The sequence below is a fragment of the Engystomops pustulosus genome, chromosome 7, assembly GCF_040894005.1.
Source record: "Engystomops pustulosus chromosome 7, aEngPut4.maternal, whole genome shotgun sequence".
In the NCBI taxonomy this organism is placed as follows: domain Eukaryota; kingdom Metazoa; phylum Chordata; class Amphibia; order Anura; family Leptodactylidae; genus Engystomops; species Engystomops pustulosus.
In genome coordinates, this window is record NC_092417.1 from 1,506,076 (window position 1) to 1,532,504 (window position 26,429).

A 26,429-nucleotide genomic window follows, 5' to 3' on the forward strand; every position below is an offset into this window, starting at 1 on the left:
GCACCTTCACCAGGAGGGAGAGGACAGACTGAGAGACACTAAGGAGAGAGGCCCTCCCCGTGCCCAGCCTCTCATACTCCAGAGAGCGCACCTTCACCAGGAGGGAGAGGACAGACTAAGGGACACTAAGGAGAACCCCCTCCCCGTGCCCAGCCTCTTATACTCCAGAGAGCGCACCTTCACCAGGGGGGAGAGGACAGACTAAGGGGCACTAAGGAGAGAGGTCCTCCCCGTGCCCAGCCTCTCATACTCCAGAGAGCGCACCATCACCAGGGGGGGGAGAGGACAGACTAAGGGACACTAAGGAGAGAGGTCCTCCCCGTGCCCAGCCTCTCATACTCCAGAGAGCGCACCATCACCAGGGGGGGAGAGGACAGACTAAGGGACACTAAGGAGAGAGGTCCTCCCCGTGCCCTGCCTCTCATACTCCAGAGAGCGCACCATCACCAGGGGGGGAGAGGACAGACTAAGGGACACTAAGGAGAGAGGTCCTCCCCGTGCCCAGCCTCTCATACTCCAGAGAGCGCACCTTCACCAGGAGGGGAGAGGACAGACTAAGAGACACTAACGAGAGAGGTCCTCCCCGTGCCCAGCCCCTCATACTCCAGAGAGCGCACCTTCACCAGGAGGGAGAGGACAGACTAAGGGACACTAAGGAGAGAGGCCCTCCCCGTGCCCAGCCTCTCATACTCCAGAGAGCGCACCTTCACCAGGAGGGGAGAGGACAGACTAAGGGACACAAAGGAGAGAGGTCCTCCCCGTGCCCAGCCTCTCATACTCCAGAGAGTGCACCTTCACCAGGAGGGGAGAGGACAGACTAGGAGACACTGAGGAGAGAGGCCCTCCCCGTGCCCAGCCTCTCATACTCCAGAGAGCGCACCTTCACCAGGTCACCCAGAATGTTCCTAACCACCTCATCCACCGGGAGGATTTTACGCTGCGTCGATACTAAGCACCGTGCATTCCACGTGTGGTACCTGACCACTAGGCTAACTAGAAATAACGTGCAGCGGTCCCGGCCACCCAGGCCTCTGAATGCTCCATAGGCCCACTCCGCATAGGAGAGACCGGCCAACCCGGGCCAATGGATGGAAGCGCCCACCCGGTTGTACACCTCTGTGTTATAGGGGCACTGAAGCAGGAAGTGGTCCATGCTCTCCAGCAGACCACCGCACTCCTCCCGGGGACAACCCCTTTCCTCAGAGCTCCTACACTTCAGATTGTCCCTCACACACAGCTTTCCATGGAAGCAGCGCCAAGGACTGAGGGGGGGCAGGGGGATATAACGGATAGAGGGGGGAGGGGGAATATATAACGGATAGAGGGGGGGGCAGGGGGAATATATAACGGATAGAGGGGGGTCAGGGGGATATATAACGGATAGAGGGGGGCAGGGGGATATATAACGGATAGAGGGGGGCAGGGGGATATGACAGATAGAGGGGGTGCAGGGGGATATATAACGGATAGAGGGGGGGCAGGGGGATATAACGAATAGAGGGGGGATATAACGGATAGAGGGGGGGCAGGGGGATATGACGGATAGAAGGGGGGAAGGGGGATATAACGGATAGAGGGGGGAGGGGGATATAACGGATAGAGGGGGGGCAGGGGGATATATAACGGATAGAGGGGGGGCAGGGGGATATAACGGATAGAGGGGGGGCAGGGGGATATAACGGATAGAGGGGGGGCAGGGGGATATGACGGATAGAAGGGGGGCAGGGGGATATAACGGATAGGGGGGGGGGCAGGGGGATATAACGGATAGGGGGGGCAGGGGGATATAACGGATAGAGGGGGGGCAGGGGGATATAACGGATAGAGGGGGGGCAGGGGGATATATAACGGATAGAGGGGGGGCAGGGGGATATAACGGATAGAGGGGGGGGCAGGGGGATATAACGGATAGAGGGGGGGCAGGGGGATATAACGGATAGAGGGGGGATATGACGGATAGAGGGGGGGATATAACGGATAGAGGGGGCAGGGGGGGTGTGACGGATAGAGGGGGGCAGGGGGATATAACGGATAGAGGGGGGGGACAGGGGAATTTAACGGATAGAGGGGGGGCAGGGGGTATATAACGGATACAGCGGGGCAGGGGGATATAACGGATACAGGGGGGGGCAAGGGGATATAACGGATAGAAGGGGGCGGGGGGTATATAACGGATAGAGGGGGGCAGGGGGTATATAACGGATAGAGGGGGGGCAGGGGGATATAACGGATAGAGGGGGGGCAGGGGGATATAACGGATAGAGGGGGGGGCAGGGGGATATAACGGATAGAGGGGGGGCAGGGGGATATAACGGATAGAGGGGGGATATGACGGATAGAGGGGGGGATATAACGGATAGAGGGGGCAGGGGGGGTGTGACGGATAGAGGGGGGCAGGGCGATATAACGGATAGAGGGGGGGGACAGGGGAATATAACGGATAGAGGGGGGGCAGGGGGTATATAACGGATACAGCGGGGCAGGGGGATATAACGGATACAGGGGGGGGCAAGGGGATATAACGGATAGAAGGGGGCGGGGGGTATATAACGGATAGAGGGGGGCAGGGGGTATATAACGGATAGAGGGGGGGCAGGGGGATATAACGGATAGAGGGGGGGGCAGGGGAATATAACGGATAGAGGGGGGGGCAGGGGTATATAACGGTTAGAGGGGGGGGCAGGGGGTATATAACGGATAGAGGGGGGGGCAGGGGGTATATAACGGATAGAGGGGGGGGCAGGGGATATGACGGATAGAGGGGGAAAGGGGATATGACGGATAGAGGGGGGGGCAGGGGAATATAACGGATAGAGGGGGGGGCAGGGGTATATAACGGATAGAGGGGGGGCAGGGGGTATATAACGGATAGAGGGGGGGCAGGGGGATATAACGGATAGAGGGGGGGGGCAGGGGAATATAACGGATAGAGGGGGGGGCAGGGGTATATAACGGATAGAGGGGGGGGCAGGGGGTATATAACGGATAGAGGGGGAGGCAGGGGGTATATAACGGACAGAGGGGGGGGCAGGGGAATATAACGGATAGAGGGGGGGGCAGGGGTATATAACGGTTAGAGGGGGGGCAGGGGGTATATAACGGATAGAGGGGGGGGCAGGGGGTATATAACGGATAGAGGGGGAAAGGGGATATGACGGATAGAGGGGGGGGCAGGGGAATATAACGGATAGAGGGGGGGGGCAGGGGTATATAACGGATAGAGGGGGGGCAGGGGGTATATAACGGATAGAGGGGGGGCAGGGGGATATAACGGATAGAGGGGGGGGGGCAGGGGAATATAACGGATAGAGGGGGGGCAGGGGGATATAACGGATAGAGGGGGGGGGCAGGGGAATATAACGGATAGAGGGGGGGGCAGGGAGATATAACGGATAGAGGGGGGGGCAGGGGGTATATAACGGATAGAGGGGGAGGCAGGGGGTATATAACGGATAGAGGGGGAGGCAGGGGGTATATAACGGATAGAGGGGGAAAGGGGATATGACGGATAGAGGGGGGGGCAGGGGGTATATAACGGATAGAGGGGGAAAGGGGATATGACGGATAGAGGGGGGGGCAGGGGGTATATAACGGATAGAGGGGGAAAGGGGATATGACGGATAGAGGGGGGGGCAGGGGGTATATAACGGATAGAGGGGGAAAGGGGATATGACGGATAGAGGGGGGGGCAGGGGGTATATAACGGATAGAGGGGGAAAGGGGATATGACGGATAGAGGGGGGGGCAGGGGAATATAACGGATAGAGGGGGGGGGGGGCTCTCTGGGCCGGATACGGGGCGGGTTCTAGGACTACATTTCCCGGCATGCTGCGCGCAGTGAGGCGGAAGTGGATGTGATTGGTTGTCCTGTGCGTCCAATGATCAGTGAGGTTGTTGCCGGGTCGGTGCACAGTGACAATACGGCAAGATGGTGCTGGAGAGTACGATGGTCTGGTGAGTCCCGGGGCCGCTGTGCGGGGAGGGGAGGGCGGCTGTGGCCGGGGGGAGTGCGCGGGGCTCCGGTTTGGCTGGCGGAGAGGTCAGGGGTCGGTACCGGCTCCGGGAGACGCGCGGCCCGAACCCCTGAGTCATCCCGGCCCAGAACGGCCAATCAGAAGGCGGCTCTCACAGGAAGCTCCCGAGCAGGATATGAAAGGTGCCGTGTGATTGGCTGCGGGAGCTTCTCCTCTACTGTTATATTTCCCTCAGTAATCACACTGCATATATGGGGCAACACTGAGACTCCTCCCCCTGGACTCCTGCGCCTGCTCCCTCCCCCTGGACTCCTGCGCCTGCCTCCCCCTCCCTCGGGCCCTGTACCTGGTGACCCCGGTCTCCCCCCTCCTCTCCCTCGGGCCCTGTACCTGGTGACCCCGGTCTCCCCCCTCCTCTCCCTCGGGCCCTGTACCTGGTGACCCCGGTCTCCCCCCTCCTCTCCCTCGGGCCCTGTACCTGGTGACCCCGGTCTCCCCCCTCCTCTCCCTCGGGCCCTGTACCTGGTGACCCCGGTCTCCCCCCTCCTCTCCCTCGGGCCCTGTACCCGGTGACCCCGGTCTCCCCCCTCCTCTCCCTCGGGCCCTGTACCCGGTGACCCCGGCCTCCCCCCTCCTCTCCCTCGGTCCCTGTACCCGGTGACCCCGGTCTCCCCCCCTCCTCTCCCTCGGTCCCTGTACCCGGTGACCCCGGTCTCCCCCCCTCCTCTCCCTCGGTCCCTGTACCCGGTGACCCCGGTCTCCCCCCCCCTCCTCTCCCTCGGTCCCTGTACCCGGTGACCCCGGTCTCCCCCCCTCCTCTCCCTCGGTCCCTGTACCCGGTGACCCCGGTCTCCCCCCCCCCCCCCCTTCCTCTCCCTCGGTCCCTGTACCCGGTGACCCCGGTCTCCCCCCTCCTCTCCCTCGGTCCCTGTACCCGGTGACCCCGGTCTCCCCCCCTCCTCTCCCTCGGTCCCTGTACCCGGTGACCCCGGTCTCCCCCCTCCTCTCCCTCGGTCCCTGTACCCGGTGACCCCGGTACCAGCCCCCTTACCCCGGTCTCTCCTCTTGCAGTGTGGATAACAGTGAGTTTATGAGAAATGGCGACTTCCTTCCGACGCGGCTCCAGGCTCAGCAGGACGCAGTCAACATTGTGTGTCACTCCAAGACCCGGAGCAACCCAGAGAACAACGTGGGCCTCATCACCTTAGCCAAGTACGTGGGGCCACACATCACACTGTGCATAATGTCTCCATACACTAGTAGTGGTCAGAACTTCTGCTGTTGTAGAGCCGGTCTCACTGGCTGATGGGTTATTTATTAGTCGTGTACTTCATGGTCCTCCCTCTCTTGCAGTAACTGTGAGGTGCTGACCACCCTCACCCCGGACACCGGCAGGATCCTCTCCAAGCTCCACGCCGTGCAGCCGGTGGGCACGATCAGCTTCTGCACGGGGATCCGCATTGCTCATGTGAGTCCTGGGGGGCTGGTGCCTGCAGGGGGCGCTGTGGGTTGCGCTGCGGGTGGTGACGCTTTGTCTCTCCTGCAGTTGGCGCTGAAGCATCGACAGGGGAAGAACCACAAGATGAGGATCATTGCGTTTGTGGGGAGCCCGGTGGAGGACAACGAGAAGGACGTAAGTGACCCCGGGCGGTGGCTGCTATCCCTAAGGGGGGGCGGTGGCTGATACCCCTGGGGGGAGGGGTCGCCCCTTACTGACCCCGGCTCCCGTTATGTTCTGCAGATGGTGAAGATGGCGAAGCGGCTGAAGAAGGAGAAGGTCAGCGTGGACATCATCAACTTTGGAGAGGAGGTAAGTGTCTGCGGAGGCGGAGCATTCCCTGGGAGGTGAACACGGGGTTAATGATCCCTCTGCTTCTGTGCAGGAATCAAACACTGAGAAGCTGACGGCCTTCATCAACACACTGAACGGGAAGGACGGCACGGGGTCCCACCTGGTGACGGTCCCCCCGGGGCCCAGCCTGGCCGACGCACTCATCAGCTCCCCCATCCTGGCCGGGGAGGGCGGGGCCATGCTGGGGCTCGGCGCCAGTGACTTTGAGTTTGGTGTTGATCCCAGTGCAGACCCAGAACTGGCTCTGGTGAGTGTGGGGCCCATGGGGTGTGTCCCCCAATCGCCCAGGTGTGGTCATGTAACCCCCTCTCCCTGCAGGCCCTACGGGTGTCCATGGAGGAGCAGAGGCAGAGGCAGGAGGAGGAGGCGAGACGAGCAGCGGCTGCCTCAGCTGCAGCAGCAGGGATCACCTCTGCAGCGGGAGATGGTGAGCCTGGGGGTGGGCTAGGGGCGGGGGTCTCCAGGGGAAGGGGGCAGCCGCCTCTAACGCTGTCTGTGTGCAGATTCTGATGAGGCTTTGCTGAAGATGACCATCGGGCAGCAGGAGGGCGGGCGCAGCGGCCTGCCAGACTTCAGCAGCATGACGGAGGACGAGCAGATAGCATACGCCATGCAGATGTCTCTACAAGGAGCTGGTATGTAGGGCAGAGGGGGGTGTCTGGGGGAGGGGGGACCACGCCGTATATTGCAGGGGGTGAAACACTCTCGTCTCTTCCCCCACAGAGTTTGGCCAAGCAGAACCAGGTGATCTGGACAGCAGCGCCATGGAGATCCCAGAACCTGCAAAGGTAACACCTCCCCCCTCCCGCAGAGCTGACCACGAGCCGCCTCCCCCCTCCCGCAGAGCTGACTGCGTGCCCCCCCATTATCCATATCCTCACCCCTTCTCCTCCCCACAGGATGAGGATGACTACGATGTTATGCAAGACCCGGAATTCCTGCAGAGCGTTCTGGAGAACCTTCCGGGAGTGGACCCCAACAATGAAGCCATCCGCAACGCCATGGGCTCCCTGGCCTCGCAGGCCACCAAAGACACCAAGAAAGACAAGAAGGAGGAGGAGAAGAAGTAACGGGGCCCGGGGTGGTGGGGCCTGCGGGTTCTAGTACTTAATAAATCACAGTGCACTCTCCATGCAGCCAGGACTGTGGGGAGGGAGGGGTTAATGAGACGGGTGGCTGCACCCCCTGGTGTGTGTGGGGCCCCTCTGAGACATAAAGTGTCTCCATAACATGTTCTGTGCACCCCCAAGGCTTGCTGATGCTTGTAGTGTCTGGGGGTGGGGCTAGGAGGCTGTGGGCGGGGCCAGCCCTTGTTTGTTTACTTGGAGATAACATTACCAATAAATCTTCTATAGATAACGGCGCGTCGCCTCGTGGATCCCACCTGGGGGAGGGGGAGGGGGTGGCGCCCACTCAAGGGTGTGGCCAGTGATGGGTCAGTCCCGGTGTCCCCTTATGGAGAGCAGTGTGTGTTCCTGCATGTGATGATGTGTTGGGATTCCGACTTCACCGCATCATCGGGAGTGCAGACACTGAGACCACAGAGCTTGCAATCGTTTATTGATGAGATGTATAATGTACATGGAGGAGAAGCTATGAAGCTGAGCTGTGATTGGTCAGCGGGAACATAACTCATCTGCTGACGGAGGAGACTGGGGAACAATATTTGTGAGAATTTGAGTCCTCTGCACCCACATTCTCTCTAACTGTGATGTCACATCTCATAGGATACACTGGAGACCCTGCACACAGCACACAGATAGTATAGACAGGCAGTGTGATGTCACATCTCATAGGATACACTGGAGACCCTGCACACAGCACACAGATAGTATAGACAGGCAGTGTGATGTCACATCTCATAGGATACACTGGAGACTCTGCACACAGCACACAGATAGTATAGACAGGCAGTGTGATGTTACATCTCATAGGATACACTGGAGACCCTGCACACAGCACACACAGATAGTATAGACAGGCAGTGTGATGTCACATCTCATAGGATACACTGGAGACCCTGCACACAGCACACACAGATAGTATAGACAGGCAGTGTGATGTCACATCTCATAGGATACACTGGAGACTCTGCACACAGCACACAGATAGTATAGACAGGCAGTGTGATGTCACATCTCATAGGATACACTGGAGACCCTGCACACAGCACACACAGATAGTATAGACAGGCAGTGTGATGTCACATCTCATAGGATACACTGGAGACTCTGCACACAGCACACAGATAGTATAGACAGGCAGTGTGATGTTACATCTCATAGGATACACTGGAGACCCTGCACACAGCACACAGATAGTATATACAGGCAGTGTGATGTCACATCTCATAGGATACACTGGAGACTCTGCACACAGCACACAGATAGTATAGACAGGCAGTGTGATGTCACATCTCATAGGATACACTGGAGACTCTGCACACAGCACACAGATAGTATAGACAGGCAGTGTGATGTTACATCTCATAGGATACACTGGAGACCCTGCACACAGCACACAGATAGTATAGACAGGCAGTGTGATGTCACATCTCATAGGATACACTGGAGGCTCTGCACACAGCACACAGATAGTATAGACAGGCAGTGTGATGTTACATCTCATAGGATACACTGGAGACTCTGCACACAGCACACAGATAGTATAGACAGGCAGTGTGATGTTACATCTCATAGGATACACTGGAGACTCTGCACACAGCACACAGATAGTATAGACAGGCAGTGTGATGTCACATCTCATAGGATACACTGGAGACCCTGCACACAGCACACAGATAGTATAGACAGGCAGTGTGATGTTACATCTCATAGGATACACTGGAGACTCTGCACACAGGACACACAGATAGTATAGACAGGCAGTGTGATGTCACATCTCATAGGATACACTGGAGACCCTGCACACAGCACACACAGATAGTATAGACAGGCAGTGTGATGTCACATCTCATAGGATACACTGGAGACCCTGCACACAGCACACAGATAGTATAGACAGGCAGTGTGATGTCACATCTCATAGGATACACTGGAGACCCAGTACACAGCACACAGATAGTATAGACAGGCAGTGTGATGTCACATCTCATAGGATACACTGGAGACCCTGCACACAGCACACACAGATAGTATAGACAGGCAGTGTGATGTTACATCTCATAGGATACACTGGAGACCCTGCACACAGCACACACAGATAGTATAGACAGGCAGTGTGATGTTACATCTCATAGGATACACTGGAGACCCTGCACACAGCACACAGATAGTATAGACAGGCAGTGTGATGTTACATCTCATAGGATACACTGGAGACTCTGCACACAGGACACACAGATAGTATAGACAGGCAGTGTGATGTTACATCTCATAGGATACACTGGAGACTCTGCACACAACACACAGATAGTATAGACAGGCAGTGTGATGTCACATCTCATAGGATACACTGGAGACTCTGCACACAGCACACAGATAGTATAGACAGGCAGTGTGATGTCACATCTCATAGGATACACTGGAGACTCTGCACACAGCACACAGATAGTATAGACAGGCAGTGTGATGTCACATCTCATAGGATACACTGGAGACTCTGCACACAGCACACAGATAGTATAGACAGGCAGTGTGATGTCACATCTCATAGGATACACTGGAGACTCTGCACACAGCACACAGATAGTATAGACAGGCAGTGTGATGTCACATCTCATAGGATACACTGGAGACCCTGCACACAGCACACAGATAGTATAGACAGGCAGTGTGATGCCACATCTCATAGGATACACTGGAGGCTCTGCACACAGCACACACAGATAGTATAGACAGGCAGTGTGATGCCACATCTCATAGGATACACTGGAGACCCTGCACACAGCACACACAGATAGTATAGACAGGCAGTGTGATGCCACATCTCATAGGATACACTGGAGGCTCTGCACACAGCACACAGATAGTATAGACAGGCAGTGTGATGTCACATCTCATAGGATACACTGGAGGCTCTGCACACAGCACACAGATAGTATAGAAAGGCAGTGTGATGTCACATCTCATAGGATACACTGGAGACTCTGCACACAGCACACAGATAGTATAGACAGGCAGTGTGATGTCACATCTCATAGGATACACTGGAGACCCTGCACACAGCACACACAGATAGTATAGACAGGCAGTGTGATGTCACATCTCATAGGATACACTGGAGACCCTGCACACAGCACACAGATAGTATAGACAGGCAGTGTGATGTCACATCTCATAGGATACACTGGAGACTCTGCACACAGCACACAGATAGTATAGACAGGCAGTGTGATGTTACATCTCATAGGATACACTGGAGACCCTGCACACAGCAAACACAGATAGTATAGACAGGCAGTGTGATGTTACATCTCATAGGATACACTGGAGACTCTGTACACAGCACACACATAGTATAGACAGGCAGTGTGATGTCACATCTCATAGGATACACTGGAGACCCTGCACACAGCACACAGATAGTATAGACAGGCAGTGTGATGTCACATCTCATAGGATACACTGGAGGCCCTGCACACAGCACACAGATAGTATAGAAAGGCAGTGTGATGTCACATCTCATAGGATACACAGGAGGCCCTGCACACAGCACACAGATAGTATAGACAGGCAGTGTGATGTCACATCTCATAGGATACACTGGAGGCCCTGCACACAGCACACAGATAGTATAGACAGGCAGTGTGATGTCACATCTCATAGGATACACTGGAGACTCTGCACACAGCACACAGATAGTATAGACAGGCAGTGTGATGTCACATCTCATAGGATACACTGGAGACTCTGCACACAGCACACAGATAGTATAGACAGGCAGTGTGATGTCACATCTCATAGGATACACTGGAGACCCTGCACACAGCACACAGATAGTATAGACAGGCAGTGTGATGCCACATCTCATAGGATACACTGGAGGCTCTGCACACAGCACACACAGATAGTATAGACAGGCAGTGTGATGCCACATCTCATAGGATACACTGGAGACCCTGCACACAGCACACAGATAGTATAGACAGGCAGTGTGATGTCACATCTCATAGGATACACTGGAGACTGCACACAGCACACAGATAGTATAGACAGGCAGTGTGATGTTACATCTCATAGGATACACTGGAGACTCTGCACACAGCACACAGATAGTATAGACAGGCAGTGTGATGTCACATCTCATAGGATACACTGGAGACCCTGCACACAGCACACACAGATAGTATAGACAGGCAGTGTGATGTTACATCTCATAGGATACACTGGAGACCCTGCACACAGCACACACAGATAGTATAGACAGGCAGTGTGATGTCACATCTCATAGGATACACTGGAGACCCTGCACACAGCACACAGATAGTATAGACAGGCAGTGTGATGTCACATCTCATAGGATACACTGGAGACTCTGCACACAGCACACAGATAGTATAGACAGGCAGTGTGATGTCACATCTCATAGGATACACTGGAGACCCTGCACACAGCACACAGATAGTATAGACAGGCAGTGTGATGTCACACCTCATAGGATACACTGGAGACTCTGCACACAGCACACACAGATAGTATAGACAGGCAGTGTGATGTTACATCTCATAGGATACACTGGAGACCCTGCACACAGCAAACACAGATAGTATAGACAGGCAGTGTGATGTCACATCTCATAGGATACACTGGAGACCCTGCACACAGCACACAGATAGTATAGACAGGCAGTGTGATGTCACATCTCATAGGATACACTGGAGGCTCTGCACACAGCACACAGATAGTATAGAAAGGCAGTGTGATGTCACATCTCATAGGATACACTGGAGACTCTGCACACAGCACACAGATAGTATAGACAGGCAGTGTGATGTCACATCTCATAGGATACACTGGAGACCCTGCACACAGCACACACAGATAGTATAGACAGGCAGTGTGATGTCACATCTCATAGGATACACTGGAGACCCTGCACACAGCACACAGATAGTATAGACAGGCAGTGTGATGTCACATCTCATAGGATACACTGGAGACTCTGCACACAGCACACAGATAGTATAGACAGGCAGTGTGATGTTACATCTCATAGGATACACTGGAGACCCTGCACACAGCAAACACAGATAGTATAGACAGGCAGTGTGATGTTACATCTCATAGGATACACTGGAGACTCTGTACACAGCACACACATAGTATAGACAGGCAGTGTGATGTCACATCTCATAGGATACACTGGAGACTCTGCACACAGCACACAGATAGTATAGACAGGCAGTGTGATGTCACATCTCATAGGATACACTGGAGACCCTGCACACAGCACACAGATAGTATAGACAGGCAGTGTGATGTTACATCTCATAGGATACACTGGAGACTCTGCACACAGCACACAGATAGTATATACAGGCAGTGTGATGTCACATCTCATAGGATACACTGGAGACTCTGCACACAGCACACAGATAGTATATACAGGCAGTGTGATGTCACATCTCATAGGATACACTGGAGACCCTGCACACAGCACACAGATAGTATAGACAGGCAGTGTGATGTCACATCTCATAGGATACACTGGAGGCCCTGCACACAGCACACAGATAGTATAGACAGGCAGTGTGATGTCACATCTCATAGGATACACTGGAGGCCCTGCACACAGCACACAGATAGTATAGAAAGGCAGTGTGATGTCACATCTCATAGGATACACTGGAGGCCCTGCACACAGCACACAGATAGTATAGACAGGCAGTGTGATGTCACATCTCATAGGATACACTGGAGGCCCTGCACACAGCACACAGATAGTATAGACAGGCAGTGTGATGTCACATCTCATAGGATACACTGGAGACTCTGCACACAGCACACAGATAGTATAGACAGGCAGTGTGATGTCACATCTCATAGGATACACTGGAGGCCCTGCACACAGCACACAGATAGTATAGACAGGCAGTGTGATGTCACATCTCATAGGATACACTGGAGGCCCTGCACACAGCACACAGATAGTATAGACAGGCAGTGTGATGTTACATCTCATAGGATACACTGGAGGAGCTGCACACAGCACACACAGATAGTATAGAGAGGCAGTGTGATGTTACATCTCATAGGATACACTGGAGACTCTGCACACAGCACACAGATAGTATAGACAGGCAGTGTGATGTTACATCTCATAGGATACACTGGAGACTCTGCACACAGCACACACAGATAGTATAGACAGGCAGTGTGATGTCACATCTCATAGGATACACTGGAGACTCTGCACACAGCACACAGATAGTATAGACAGGCAGTGTGATGTTACATCTCATAGGATACACTGGAGACTCTGCACACAGCACACACAGATAGTATAGACAGGCAGTGTGATGTTACATCTCATAGGATACACTGGAGACTCTGCACACAGTACACACAGATAGTATAGACAGGCAGTGTGATGTCACATCTCATAGGATACACTGGAGACCCTGCACACAGCACACACAGATAGTATAGACAGGCAGTGTGATGTCACATCTCATAGGATACACTGGAGACCCTGCACACAGCACACAGATAGTATAGACAGGCAGTGTGATGTTACATCTCATAGGATACACTGGAGACCCTGCACACAGCACACAGATAGTATAGACAGGCAGTGTGATGCCACATCTCATAGGATACACTGGAGGCTCTGCACACAGCACACACAGATAGTATAGACAGGCAGTGTGATGTCACATCTCATAGGATACACTGGAGACTCTGCACACAGCACACAGATAGTATAGACAGGCAGTGTGATGTCACATCTCATAGGATACACTGGAGACCCTGCACACAGCACACAGATAGTATAGACAGGCAGTGTGATGTTACATCTCATAGGATACACTGGAGACTCTGCACACAGCACACAGCACACAGATAGTATAGACAGGCAGTGTGATGTCACATCTCATAGGATACACTGGAGACCCTGCACACAGCACACAGATAGTATAGACAGGCAGTGTGATGTTACATCTCATAGGATACACTGGAGACCCTGCACACAGCACACAGATAGTATAGACAGGCAGTGTGATGTCACATCTCATAGGATACACTGGAGGCTCTGCACACAGCACACAGATAGTATAGACAGGCAGTGTGATGTCACATCTCATAGGATACACTGGAGACCCTGCACACAGCACACACAGATAGTATAGACAGGCAGTGTGATGTCACATCTCATAGGATACACTGGAGACTCTGCACACAGCACACAGATAGTATAGACAGGCAGTGTGATGTCACATCTCATAGGATACACTGGAGGCTCTGCACACAGCACACAGATAGTATAGACAGGCAGTGTGATGTCACATCTCATAGGATACACTGGAGACCCTGCACACAGCACACAGATAGTATAGACAGGCAGTGTGATGTCACATCTCATAGGATACACTGGAGACCCTGCACACAGCACACAGATAGTATAGACAGGCAGTGTGATGTCACATCTCATAGGATACACTGGAGACCCTGCACACAGCACACAGATAGTATAGACAGGCAGTGTGATGTCACATCTCATAGGATACACTGGAGACCCTGCACACAGCACACAGATAGTATAGACAGGCAGTGTGATGTTACATCTCATAGGATACACTGGAGACCCTGCACACAGCACACAGATAGTATAGACAGGCAGTGTGATGTCACATCTCATAGGATACACTGGAGACCCTGCACACAGCACACAGATAGTATAGACAGGCAGTGTGATGTCACATCTCATAGGATACACTGGAGACCCTGCACACAGCACACACAGATAGTATAGACAGGCAGTGTGATGTTACATCTCATAGGATACACTGGAGACCCTGCACACAGCACACAGATAGTATAGACAGGCAGTGTGATGTTACATCTCATAGGATACACTGGAGACTCTGTACACAGCACACAGATAGTATATACAGGCAGTGTGATGTCACATCTCATAGGATACACTGGAGGCTCTGCACACAGCACACAGATAGTATAGACAGGCAGTGTGATGTTACATCTCATAGGATACACTGGAGACCCTGCACACAGCACACAGATAGTACAGACAGGCAGTGTGATGTTACATCTCATAGGATACACTGGAGACCCTGCACACAGCACACAGATAGTATAGACAGGCAGTGTGATGTCACATCTCATAGGATACACTGGAGACTCTGCACACAGCACACAGATAGTATAGACAGGCAGTGTGATGTCACATCTCATAGGATACACTGGAGACCCTGCACACAGCACACAGATAGTACAGACAGTGCACAGGGAGTTCTTCACATTGGGGATGTTCTTGGTTCTCCCCATTGGTTGCAGAGGATGGGAGGGGGTGGGGCTGTACTGTAGGCCGGCCCCTGCGGTTCTTGTGGGATGACTACATCCAGGAGGTTTATGTTGCGTGAAGGCCTCTAATCCTACTACTACTGCTGAGCTCTGACCCGCAGGAGGCTGCTGGTACTGGTCCTGGTTCTGGTCCTGTATGGGTCAGGCAGAAAGACTGGTGCGCCCTCTGCTGGAGGCTGCAGGAACAACAACTGTTATTACAAGATCCGGCTCTGCCCCATGCAAACCCATAACTCCCTCCCTACCACTTACCTGGGAGGGGGCTCAGCAGGTAAGTCGGCTTGTTGTTACACAGCAGAGAGACCAGGCTTCCCAGAGATCCTACTCCCACCACCTGCACGTCCAGGGACAGCCCCAGGGTGACGTTCCTCTGGATGGAGAGGAGGATGAGAGTAGTAGTGCAGGTGGTAGTGTAGTGGTTGTTATACATGTTGCAGTGTGGGGGTAGTATGTGGGGGTGTAGCGGTAGTATGTGGGGGTGTAGCGGCAGTATGTGGGGGTGTAGCGGCAGTATGTGGGGGTGTAGCGGTAGTATGTGGGGGTGTAGCGGTAGTATGTGGGGGTGTAGCTGTAGTATGTGGGGGTGTAGCGGCAGTATGTGGGGGTGTAGCGGTAGTATGTGGGGGTGTAGCTGTAGTATGTGGGGGTGTAGCGGCAGTATGTGGGGGTGTAGCGGTAGTATGTGGGGGTGTAGCGGTAGTATGTGGGGGTGTAGCTGTAGTATGTGGGGGTGTAGAGGTAGTATGTGGGGGTGTAGCGGCAGTATGTGGGGGTGTAGCTGTAGTATGTGGGGGTGTAGCTGTAGTATGTGGGGGTGTAGCGGTAGTATGTGGGGGTGTAGCTGTAGTATGTGGGGGTGTAGCGGCAGTATGTGGGGGTGTAGCGGCAGTATGTGGGGGTGTAGCTGTAGTATGTGGGGGTGTAGCGGCAGTATGTGGAGGTGTAGCTGTAGTATGTGGGGGTGTAGCTGTAGTATGTGGGGGTGTAGCTGTAGTATGTGGGGGTGTAGCGGCAGTATGTGGGGGTGTAGCTGTAGTATGTGGGGGTGTAGCTGTAGTATGTGGGGGTGTAGCGGTAGTATGTGGGGGTGTAGCTGTAGTATGTGGGGGTGTAGCGGCAGTATGTGGAGGTGTAGCTGTAGTATTTGGGGGTGTAGCTGTAGTATGTGGGGGTGTAGCGGCAGTATGTGGAGGTGTAGCTGTAGTATGTGGGGGTGTAGCGGTAGTATGTGGGGGTGTAGCTGTAGTATGTGGGGGTGTAGCTGTAGTATGTGGGGGTGTAGCGGTAGTATGTGGGGGTGTAGCGGCAGTATGTGGAGGTGTAGCTGTAGTATGTGGGGGTGTAGCTGTAGTATGTGGGGGTGTAGCGGCAGTATGTGGGGGTGTAGCTGTAGTATGTGGGGGTGTAGCGGCAGTATGTGGGGGTGTAATATGTGGGGGTGTAGAGGTAGTATGTGGGGGTGTAGCTGTAGTATGTGGGGGTGTAGCTGTAGTATGTGGGGGTGTAGAGGTAGTATGTGGGGGTGTAGCGGCAGTATGTGGGGGTGTAGCTGTAGTATGTGGGGGTGTAGCGGCAGTATGTGGGGGTGTAGCTGTAGTATGTGGGGGTGTAGCGGCAGTATGTGGGGGTGTAGCTGTAGTATGTGGGGGTGTAGCGGTAGTATGTGGGGGTGTAGCGGTAGTATGTGGGGGTGTAGCGGTAGTATGTGGGGGTGTAGAGGTAGTATGTGGGGGTGTAGCTGCAGTATGTGGGGGTGTAGCTGTAGTATGTGGGGGTGTAGCGGTAGTATGTGGGGGTGTAGCGGCAGTATGTGGGGGTGTAGCGGCAGTATGTGGGGGTGTAGCGGTAGTATGTGGGGGTGTAGCTGTAGTATGTGGGGGTGTAGCTGTAGTATGTGGGGTTGTAGCTGTAGTATGTGGGGGTGTAGAGGTAGTATGTGGGGGTGTAGCTGTAGTATGTGGGGGTGTAGAGGTAGTATGTGGGGGTGTAGAGGTAGTATGTGGGGGTGTAGCTGTAGTATGTGGGGGTGTAGCTGTAGTATGTGGGGGTGTAGCGGCAGTATGTGGGGGTGTAGCGGCAGTATCTGGGGGTGTAGCTGTAGTATGTGGGGGTGGGGGTGTAGCTGTAGTATGTGGGGGTGTAGCGGCAGTATGTGGGGGTGTAGCTGTAGTATGTGGGGGTGTAGCTGTAGTATGTGGGGGTGTAGCGGCAGTATGTGGGGGTGTAGCTGTAGTATGTGGGGGTGTAGCGGCAGTATGTGGGGGTGTAGCGGCAGTATGTGGGGGTGTAGCTGTAGTATGTGGGGGTGTAGAGGTAGTATGTGGGGGTGTAGCTGTAGTATGTGGGGGTGTAGCTGTAGTATGTGGGGGTGTAGCTGTAGTATGTGGGGGTGTAGCTGTAGTATGTGGGGGTGTAGCGGTAGTATGTGGGGGTGTAGCGGTAGTATGTGGGGGTGTAGCGGCAGTATGTGGGAGTGTAGCTGTAGTATGTGGGGGTGTAGCGGCAGTATGTGGGGGTGTAGCTGTAGTATGTGGGGGTGTAGCTGTAGTATGTGGGGGTGTAGCGGCAGTATGTGGGGGTGTAGCGGCAGTATGTGGGGGTGTAGCTGTAGTATGTGGGGGTGTAGCTGTAGTATGTGGGGGTGTAGAGGTAGTATGTGGGGGTGTAGCTGTAGTATGTGGGGGTGTAGCGGTAGTATGTGGGGGTGTAGCGGTAGTATGTGGGGGTGTAGCGGCAGTATGTGGGGGTGTAGCTGTAGTATGTGGGGGTGTAGAGGTAGTATGTGGGGGTGTAGCGGCAGTATGTGGGGGTGTAGCGGCAGTATGTGGGGGTGTAGCGGTAGTATGTGGGGGTGTAGAGGTAGTATGTGGGGGTGTAGCTGTAGTATGTGGGGGTGTAGCGGTAGTATGTGGGGGTGTAGCGGCAGTATGTGGGGGTGTAGCTGTAGTATGTGGGGGTGTAATATGTGGGGGTGTAGAGGTAGTATGTGGGGGTGTAGCTGTAGTATGTGGGGGTGTAGCTGTAGTATGTGGGGGTGTAGAGGTAGTATGTGGGGGTGTAGCGGTAGTATGTGGGGGTGTAGAGGTAGTATGTGGGGGTGTAGCTGTAGTATGTGGGGGTGTAGCTGTAGTATGTGGGGGTGTAGCTGTAGTATGTGGGGGTGTAGCGGCAGTATGTGGGGGTGTAGCGGCAGTATGTGGGGGTGTAGCGGTAGTATGTGGGGGTGTAGCTGTAGTATGTGGGGGTGTAGAGGTAGTATGTGGGGGTGTAGCTGTAGTATGTGGGGGTGTAGCGGTAGTATGTGGGGGTGTAGAGGTAGTATGTGGGGGTGTAGCTGTAGTATGTGGGGGTGTAGCGGTAGTATGTGGGGGTGTAGCGGTAGTATGTGGGGGTGTAGCGGCAGTATGTGGGGGTGTAGCTGTAGTATGTGGGGGTGTAGCTGTAGTATGTGGGGGTGTAGAGGTAGTATGTGGGGGTGTAGCGGTAGTATGTGGGGGTGTAGCGGTAGTATGTGGGGGTTTAGCTGTAGTATGTGGGGGTGTAGCGGTAGTATGTGGGGGTGTAGCTGTAGTATGTGGGGGTTTAGCTGTAGTATGTGGGGGTGTAGCGGCAGTATGTGGGGGTGTAGCTGTAGTATGTGGGGGTGTAGCGGTAGTATGTGGGGGTGTAGCGGCAGTATGTGGGGGTGTAGCTGTAGTATGTGGGGGTGTAGAGGTAGTATGTGGGGGTGTAGAGGTAGTATGTGGGGGTGTAGAGGTAGTATGTGGGGGTGTAGCGGTAGTATGTGGGGGTTTAGCTGTAGTATGTGGGGGTGTAGCGGTAGTATGTGGGGGTGTAGCTGTAGTATGTGGGGGTTTAGCTGTAGTATGTGGGGGTGTAGCGGTAGTATGTGGGGGTGTAGCTGTAGTATGTGGGGGTGTAGAGGTAGTATGTGGGGGTGTAGCTGTAGTATGTGGGGGTGTAGCGGTAGTATGTGGGGGTGTAGCTGTAGTATGTGGGGGTGTAGAGGTAGTATGTGGGGGTGTAGCGGTAGTATGTGGGGGTGTAGCTGTAGTATGTGGGGGTGTAGAGGTAGTATGTGGGGGTGTAAAGGTAGTATGTGGGGGTGTAGCTGTAGTATGTGGGGGTGTAGAGGTAGTATGTGGGGGTGTAGCTGTAGTATGTGGGGGTGTAGCTGTAGTATGTGGGGGTGTAGCTGTAGTATGTGGGGGTGTAGAGGTAGTATGTGGGGGTGTAGAGGTAGTATGTGGGGGTGTAGCTGTAGTATGTGGGGGTGTAGCTGTAGTATGTGGGGGTGTAGAGGTAGTATGTGGGGGTGTAGCGGTAGTATGTGGGGGTGTAGCGGTAGTATGTGGGGGTGTAGCTGTAGTATGTGGGGGTGTAGCGGCAGTATGTGGGGGTGTAGCTGTAGTATGTGGGGGTGTAGCGGTAGTATGTGGGGGTGTAGAGGTAGTATGTGGGGGTGTAGCTGTAGTATGTGGGGGTGTAGAGGTAGTATGTGGTGTTGTAGCTGTAGTATGTGGGGGTGTAGAGGTAGTATGTGGGGGTGTAGCTGTAGTATGTGGGGGTGTAGCTGTAGTATGTGGGGGTGTAGCGGTAGTATGTGGGGGTGTAGCTGTAGTATGTGGGGGTGTAGCGGTAGTATGTGGGGGTGTAGCTGTAGTATGTGGGGGTGTAGCTGTAGTATGTGGGGGTGTAGCTGTAGTATGTGGAGGTGTAGCTGTAGTATGTGGGGGTGTAGCGGCAGTATGTGGGGGTGTAGCGGCAGTATGTGGGGGTGTAGCTGTAGTATGTGGGGGTGTAGCTGTAGTATGTGGGGGTGTAGAGGTAGTATGTGGGGGTGTAGCGGCAGTATGTGGGGGTGTAGCGGTAGTATGTGGGGGTGTAGCTGTAGTATGTGGGGGTGTAGCGGCAGTATGTGGGGGTGTAGCGGCAGTATGTGGGGGTGTAGCTGTAGTATGTGGGGGTGTAGCTGTAGTATGTGGGGGTGTAGCTGTAGTATGTGGGGGTGTAGCGGTAGTATGTGGGGGTGTAGCTGCAGTATGTGGGGGTGTAGCGGTAGTATGTGGGGGTGTAGCTGTAGTATGTGGGGGTTTAGCTGTAGTATGTGGGGGTGTAGCTGTAGTATGTGGGGTGTAGCGGTAGTATGTGGGGGTGTAGCTGTAGTATGTGGGGGTGTAGCTGTAGTATGTGGGGGTGTAGCGGTAGTATGTGGGGGTGTAGCGGCAGTATGTGGGGGTGTAGCGGTAGTATGTGGGGGTGTAGCGGTAGTATGTGGGGGTGTAGCGGCAGTATGTGGGAGTGTAGCTGTAGTATGTGGGGGTGTAGCGGCAGTATGTGGGGGTGTAGCTGTAGTATGTGGGGGTGTAGCTGTAGTATGTGGGGGTGTAGCGGCAGTATGTGGGGGTGTAGCGGCAGTATGTGGGGGTGTAGCTGTAGTATGTGGGGGTGTAGCTGTAGTATGTGGGGGTGTAGAGGTAGTATGTGGGGGTGTAGCTGTAGTATGTGGGGGTGTAGCGGTAGTATGTGGGGGTGTAGCGGTAGTATGTGGGGGTGTAGCGGCAGTATGTGGGGGTGTAGCTGTAGTATGTGGGGGTGTAGAGGTAGTATGTGGGGGTGTAGCGGCAGTATGTGGGGGTGTAGCGGCAGTATGTGGGGGTGTAGCGGTAGTATGTGGGGGTGTAGAGGTAGTATGTGGGGGTGTAGCTGTAGTATGTGGGGGTGTAGCGGTAGTATGTGGGGGTGTAGCGGCAGTATGTGGGGGTGTAGCTGTAGTATGTGGGGGTGTAATATGTGGGGGTGTAGAGGTAGTATGTGGGGGTGTAGCTGTAGTATGTGGGGGTGTAGCTGTAGTATGTGGGGGTGTAGAGGTAGTATGTGGGGGTGTAGCGGTAGTATGTGGGGGTGTAGAGGTAGTATGTGGGGGTGTAGCTGTAGTATGTGGGGGTGTAGAGGTAGTATGTGGGGGTGTAGAGGTAGTATGTGGGGGTGTAGCGGCAGTATGTGGGGGTGTAGCGGCAGTATGTGGGGGTGTAGCGGTAGTATGTGGGGGTGTAGCTGTAGTATGTGGGGGTGTAGCTGTAGTATGTGGGGGTGTAGAGGTAGTATGTGGGGGTGTAGCTGTAGTATGTGGGGGTGTAGAGGTAGTATGTGGGGGTGTAGCGGTAGTATGTGGGGGTGTAGCGGTAGTATGTGGGGGTTTAGCTGTAGTATGTGGGGGTGTAGCGGTAGTATGTGGGGGTGTAGCTGTAGTATGTGGGGGTTTAGCTGTAGTATGTGGGGGTGTAGCGGCAGTATGTGGGGGTGTAGCTGTAGTATGTGGGGGTGTAGCGGTAGTATGTGGGGGTGTAGCGGCAGTATGTGGGGGTGTAGCTGTAGTATGTGGGGGTGTAGAGGTAGTATGTGGGGGTGTAGAGGTAGTATGTGGGGGTGTAGAGGTAGTATGTGGGGGTGTAGCGGTAGTATGTGGGGGTTTAGCTGTAGTATGTGGGGGTTTAGCTGTAGTATGTGGGGGTGTAGCGGTAGTATGTGGGGGTGTAGCTGTAGTATGTGGGGGTTTAGCTGTAGTATGTGGGGGTGTAGCGGTAGTATGTGGGGGTGTAGCTGTAGTATGTGGGGGTGTAGAGGTAGTATGTGGGGGTGTAGCTGTAGTATGTGGGGGTGTAGCTGTAGTATGTGGGGGTGTAGCTGTAGTATGTGGGGGTGTAGAGGTAGTATGTGGGGGTGTAGCGGTAGTATGTGGGGGTGTAGCTGTAGTATGTGGGGGTGTAGAGGTAGTATGTGGGGGTGTAAAGGTAGTATGTGGGGGTGTAGCTGTAGTATGTGGGGGTGTAGAGGTAGTATGTGGGGGTGTAGCTGTAGTATGTGGGGGTGTAGCTGTAGTATGTGGGGGTGTAGCTGTAGTATGTGGGGGTGTAGAGGTAGTATGTGGGGGTGTAGAGGTAGTATGTGGGGGTGTAGCTGTAGTATGTGGGGGTGTAGCTGTAGTATGTGGGGGTGTAGCGGTAGTATGTGGGGGTGTAGCGGTAGTATGTGGGGGTGTAGCGGTAGTATGTGGGGGTGTAGCTGTAGTATGTGGGGGTGTAGCGGCAGTATGTGGGGGTGTAGCTGTAGTATGTGGGGGTGTAGCGGTAGTATGTGGGGGTGTAGAGGTAGTATGTGGGGGTTTAGCTGTAGTATGTGGGGGTGTAGCGGCAGTATGTGGGAGTGTAGCTGTAGTATGTGGGGGTGTAGCGGTAGTATGTGGGGGTGTAGCGGTAGTATGTGGGGGTGTAGCGGCAGTATGTGGGGGTGTAGCTGTAGTATGTGGGGGTGTAGCGGCAGTATGTGGGGGTGTAGCTGTAGTATGTGGGGGTGTAGAGGTAGTATGTGGGGGTGTAGCTGTAGTATGTGGGGGTGTAGCTGTAGTATGTGGGGGTGTAGCTGTAGTATGTGGGGGTGTAGAGGTAGTATGTGGGGGTGTAGAGGTAGTATGTGGGGGTGTAGCTGTAGTATGTGGGGGTGTAGCTGTAGTATGTGGGGGTGTAGAGGTAGTATGTGGGGGTGTAGCTGTAGTATGTGGGGGTGTAGCGGTAGTATGTGGGGGTGTAGCTGTAGTATGTGGGGGTGTAGCGGTAGTATGTGGGGGTGTAGCTGTAGTATGTGGGGGTGTAGCGGTAGTATGTGGGGGTGTAGCTGTAGTATGTGGGGGTGTAGCGGTAGTATGTGGGGGTGTAGCGGTAGTATGTGGGGGTGTAGCGGTAGTATGTGGGGGTGTAGCTGTAGTATGTGGGGGTGTAGCGGCAGTATGTGGAGGTGTAGCTGTAGTATTTGGGGGTGTAGCTGTAGTATGTGGGGGTGTAGCGGCAGTATGTGGGGGTGTAGCGGCAGTATGTGGGGGTGTAGCGGCAGTATGTGGGGGTGTAGCTGTAGTATGTGGAGGTGTAGCGGCAGTATGTGGGGGTGTAGCGGCAGTATGTGGGGGTGTAGCTGTAGTATGTGGGGGTGTAGCGGTAGTATGTGGGGGTGTAGCGGTAGTATGTGGGGGTGTAGCGGTAGTATGTGGGGGTGTAGCTGTAGTATGTGGGGGTGTAGCGGCAGTATGTGGGGGTGTAGCGGCAGTATGTGGGGGTGTAGCTGTAGTATGTGGGGGTGTAGCTGTAGTATGTGGGGGTGTAGCTGCAGTATGTGGGGGTGTAGCGGCAGTATGTGGGGGTGTAGCAGCAGTATGTGGGGGTTTAGCTGTAGTATGTGGGGGTGTAGCTGTAGTATGTGGGGGTGTAGCTGTAGTATGTGGGGGTGTAGCGGCAGTATGTGGGGGTGTAGCTGTAGTATGTGGGGGTGTAGCTGTAGTATGTGGGGGTGTAGCGGCAGTATGTGGGGGTGTAGCGGCAGTATGTGGGGGTGTAGCTGTAGTATGTGGGGGTGTAGCTGTAGTATGTGGGGGTGTAGCTGTAGTATGTGGGGGTGTAGCGGCAGTATGTGGGGGTGTAGCGGCAGTATGTGGGGGTGTAGCTGTAGTATGTGGGGGTGTAGCGGCAGTATGTGGGGGTGTAGCGGCAGTATGTGGGGGTGTAGCGGCAGTATGTGGGGGTGTAGCGGCAGTATGTGGGGGTACTATGTGGTGGTAGTATTACTATGCTGTGGTACTCACCAGCACGGCCTGGAAGTAGTCCTCCAGCTCCTGGCAGGGGGGCAGGCTCTCGCTGGCGTCCATTCTCCGGACCACACATCCCTCCGGCTGCCCGTGATAGACCATCAGGTGCTGGGGGGGGGACAGGGGGCGCAGTGTGAGTGCACCCCAATAACGCTGGAGCCCCCTCCCCCTCATACTCACATTTCTGAGGTCACAGGTGATCCCGGGCGCGGCCCCCTGCTCACTCAGCTCACTGAACGCCAGCAGCAGCGACGCCTCGTTCTGTACATTCAACTGGGGGGGCAGGAAGCCGGGGGCTCCCCCCTGCACCGACATACAACAGCGTCACATCCTGGGGTACCCCACAATACTGCCCGTGTGTTACCCCACCAGTAACTGAGACCCCCAATACCCCACCAGTAACTGAGACCCCCAAATACTGCCCCGTGTGTTACCCCACCAGTAACTGAGACCCCCAAAACCCCTCCAGTAACTGAGACCCCCAAATACTGCCCCATGTGTTACCCCACAAGCAACTGAGACCCCCAATACCCCACCAGTAACTGAGACCCCCAAAACCCCACCAGTAACTGAGACCCCCAAATACTGCCCCGTGTGTTACCCCACAAGCTACTGAGACCCCTAAATACTGCCCCGTGTGTTACCCCACAAGCTACTGAGACCCCTAAATACTGCCCCGTGTGTTACCCTACCAGTAACTGAGACCCCCAATACCCCACCAGTAACTGAGACCCCAATACCCCACCAGTAACTGAGACCCCAATACCCCACCAGTAACTGAGACCCCAATACCCCACCAGTAACTGAGACCCCCAAAACCCCACCAGTAACTGAGACCCCCAAATACTGCCCCATGTGTTACTCCACAAGCAACTGAGACCCCCAATACGCCACTAGTAACAGAGACCCCCAATATTGCCCCATGTGTTACCCCACCAGTAACTAAGACCCCCAAATACCCCACCAGTAACTTAGACCCCCAATACTGCCCCGTGTGTTACCCCATAAGCTAATGAGACCCCCAAATACTGCCCTGTGTTACCCCACCAGTAACTGAGACCCCCCTTAAATACTCCCCCCCCCCCTCTTTAGATGGGAGTCCCCATATAAGAGAGACTTACCTGGCTGCAGTGGAGCCTCCCCAGGTAGGTGGCCAGCAGGACCCCCAGGACACTGATGGCCAGGGTGGTCACAGCCCCAATGGTCATTATCAGCAGCTTACGGCCCGAGGGGGGAGGGGGGGCCGGGACCTCCAGACCGACCGGGAAAGACTGGAAAACACAAGGCAGCGTGACCCCACAGCCGGAGCCTCCCCACACAGGGGTATAAGGGGCTACTTACATATGGGGGGGTCTTCAGCTGGACCCTGGGGGGCCAGGGCTCTGGGGGCTTCTCCTCACTGGACATGGCGGTGTACGCAGATCCTGGGGTAAGGTGTGTGAGGGTTATATAGGGAGCCCCCCCTGCCAGGTGAGAGGGGAGGGGTATATAGGGAGCCCCCCCTGCCAGGTGAGAGGGGAGGGGCTGGGGGCGGGCCCTGCATACATATACATAGCATATATACACCTATATATTACCTGTAAGGACCCCCAGGACGCCCCCCCTCCCCGGCACAGTATGCAGCCCCCCGCCCCCACGCCTCGGATAATGTTCCTGCAGTGACAATAATGCGCCTGGTCCTGCCGGACACCTGAGCCCCCCGGACCACCCCTCACACAACGCTCCTCTGTTCCTGCTCCCATGAATGGGCCCACTGTCACCAGGAACAAGACCCAGAAGAAAGGAACCGCGATACTGCTGAGCCACGAGGGGGTGACCCACCCTGCAACGCATAATGCTGTCACCCCCAAATCACAGCTAAACCCCCTGCACTAATGTCCCCACAGCTGTTCCTTCTCAAGCTTATGTCATGTCCCCCACATCATTACACCAGCAGGGGGCAGTGTCCTCCTATCACTCCTAGGGGTGACTGTCCTATACCATGGCCCCCACATCATCACACCAGCAGGGGGCAGTGTGTCCTCCTATCACTCCTAGGGGTGACTGTCCTATACCATGGCCCCCACATCATCACACCAGCAGGGGGCAGTGTCCTCCTATCACTGCTAGGGGTGACTGTCCTATACCATGGCCCCCACATCATCACACCAGCAGGGGGCAGTGTCCTCCTATCACTCCTAGGGGTGACTGTCCTATACCATGGCCCCCACATCATCACACCAGCAGGGGGCAGTGTGTCCTCCTATCACTCCTAGGGGTGACTGTCCTATACCATGGCCCCCACATCATCACACCAGCAGGGGGCAGTGTCCTCCTATCACTCCTAGGGGTGACTGTCCTATACCATGGCCCCCACATCATCACACCAGCAGGGGGCAGTGTCCTCCTATCACTCCTAGGGGTGACTGTCCTATACCATGGCCCCCACATCATCACACCAGCAGGGGGCAGTGTCCTCCTATCAC

At 54.6% G+C, this 26,429-nt stretch overlaps 2 protein-coding genes across 2 annotated transcripts; one reads left to right on the forward strand and one right to left on the reverse strand.

Annotated features, from left to right (window-relative positions):
* Positions 1–3,797: 3,797 nt before the first annotated feature.
* Positions 3,798–7,185, forward strand: PSMD4 (proteasome 26S subunit ubiquitin receptor, non-ATPase 4). Its single transcript, XM_072114418.1, has 10 exons — positions 3,798–3,954; positions 5,046–5,186; positions 5,328–5,442; positions 5,521–5,607; positions 5,716–5,784; positions 5,858–6,073; positions 6,145–6,253; positions 6,330–6,461; positions 6,550–6,614; positions 6,726–7,185. Exons 1-10 carry the CDS (start codon positions 3,929–3,931, stop codon positions 6,894–6,896), a joined length of 1,131 nt encoding a protein of 376 aa, XP_071970519.1. The 5' UTR covers positions 3,798–3,928; the 3' UTR covers positions 6,897–7,185.
* A 7,923-nt stretch (positions 7,186–15,108) lies between these two features.
* Positions 15,109–25,543, reverse strand: LOC140068638 (uncharacterized). The gene is made up of 6 exons (XM_072114021.1): positions 25,306–25,543; positions 25,086–25,235; positions 24,145–24,267; positions 23,962–24,072; positions 15,582–15,699; positions 15,109–15,505 (listed from the first exon to the last, which is right to left on the reverse strand). The coding sequence occupies exons 1-6, from the start codon at positions 25,369–25,371 to the stop codon at positions 15,471–15,473; spliced, it is 603 nt and encodes a 200-aa protein (XP_071970122.1). The 5' UTR covers positions 25,372–25,543; the 3' UTR covers positions 15,109–15,470.
* Positions 25,544–26,429: the final 886 nt, after the last annotated feature.

What these genes read in the sequence shown, in the direction of transcription:
- PSMD4 (XM_072114418.1), top strand. Translation starts at nt 3,929, where the DNA reads ATGGTGCTGGAGAGTACGATGGTCTG. An exon ending in GGCCTCATCACCTTAGCCAA is followed by an intron (nt 5,187 to 5,327) that starts GTACGTGGGGCC and finishes CCTCTCTTGCAG; the next exon opens with TAACTGTGAGGTGCTGACCA. An exon ending in TCATCAACTTTGGAGAGGAG is followed by an intron (nt 5,785 to 5,857) that starts GTAAGTGTCTGC and finishes GCTTCTGTGCAG; the next exon opens with GAATCAAACACTGAGAAGCT.
- LOC140068638 (XM_072114021.1), bottom strand. Translation starts at nt 25,371, where the DNA reads ATGTCCAGTGAGGAGAAGCCCCCAGAGCCCTGGCCCCCCAGGGTCCAG. An exon ending in GGAGGCTCCACTGCAGCCAG is followed by an intron (nt 24,268 to 25,085) that starts GTAAGTCTCTCT and finishes ATGTCGGTGCAG; the next exon opens with GGGGGAGCCCCCGGCTTCCT. An exon ending in ACTACTTCCAGGCCGTGCTG is followed by an intron (nt 15,700 to 23,961) that starts GTGAGTACCACA and finishes CTCTCCATCCAG; the next exon opens with AGGAACGTCACCCTGGGGCT.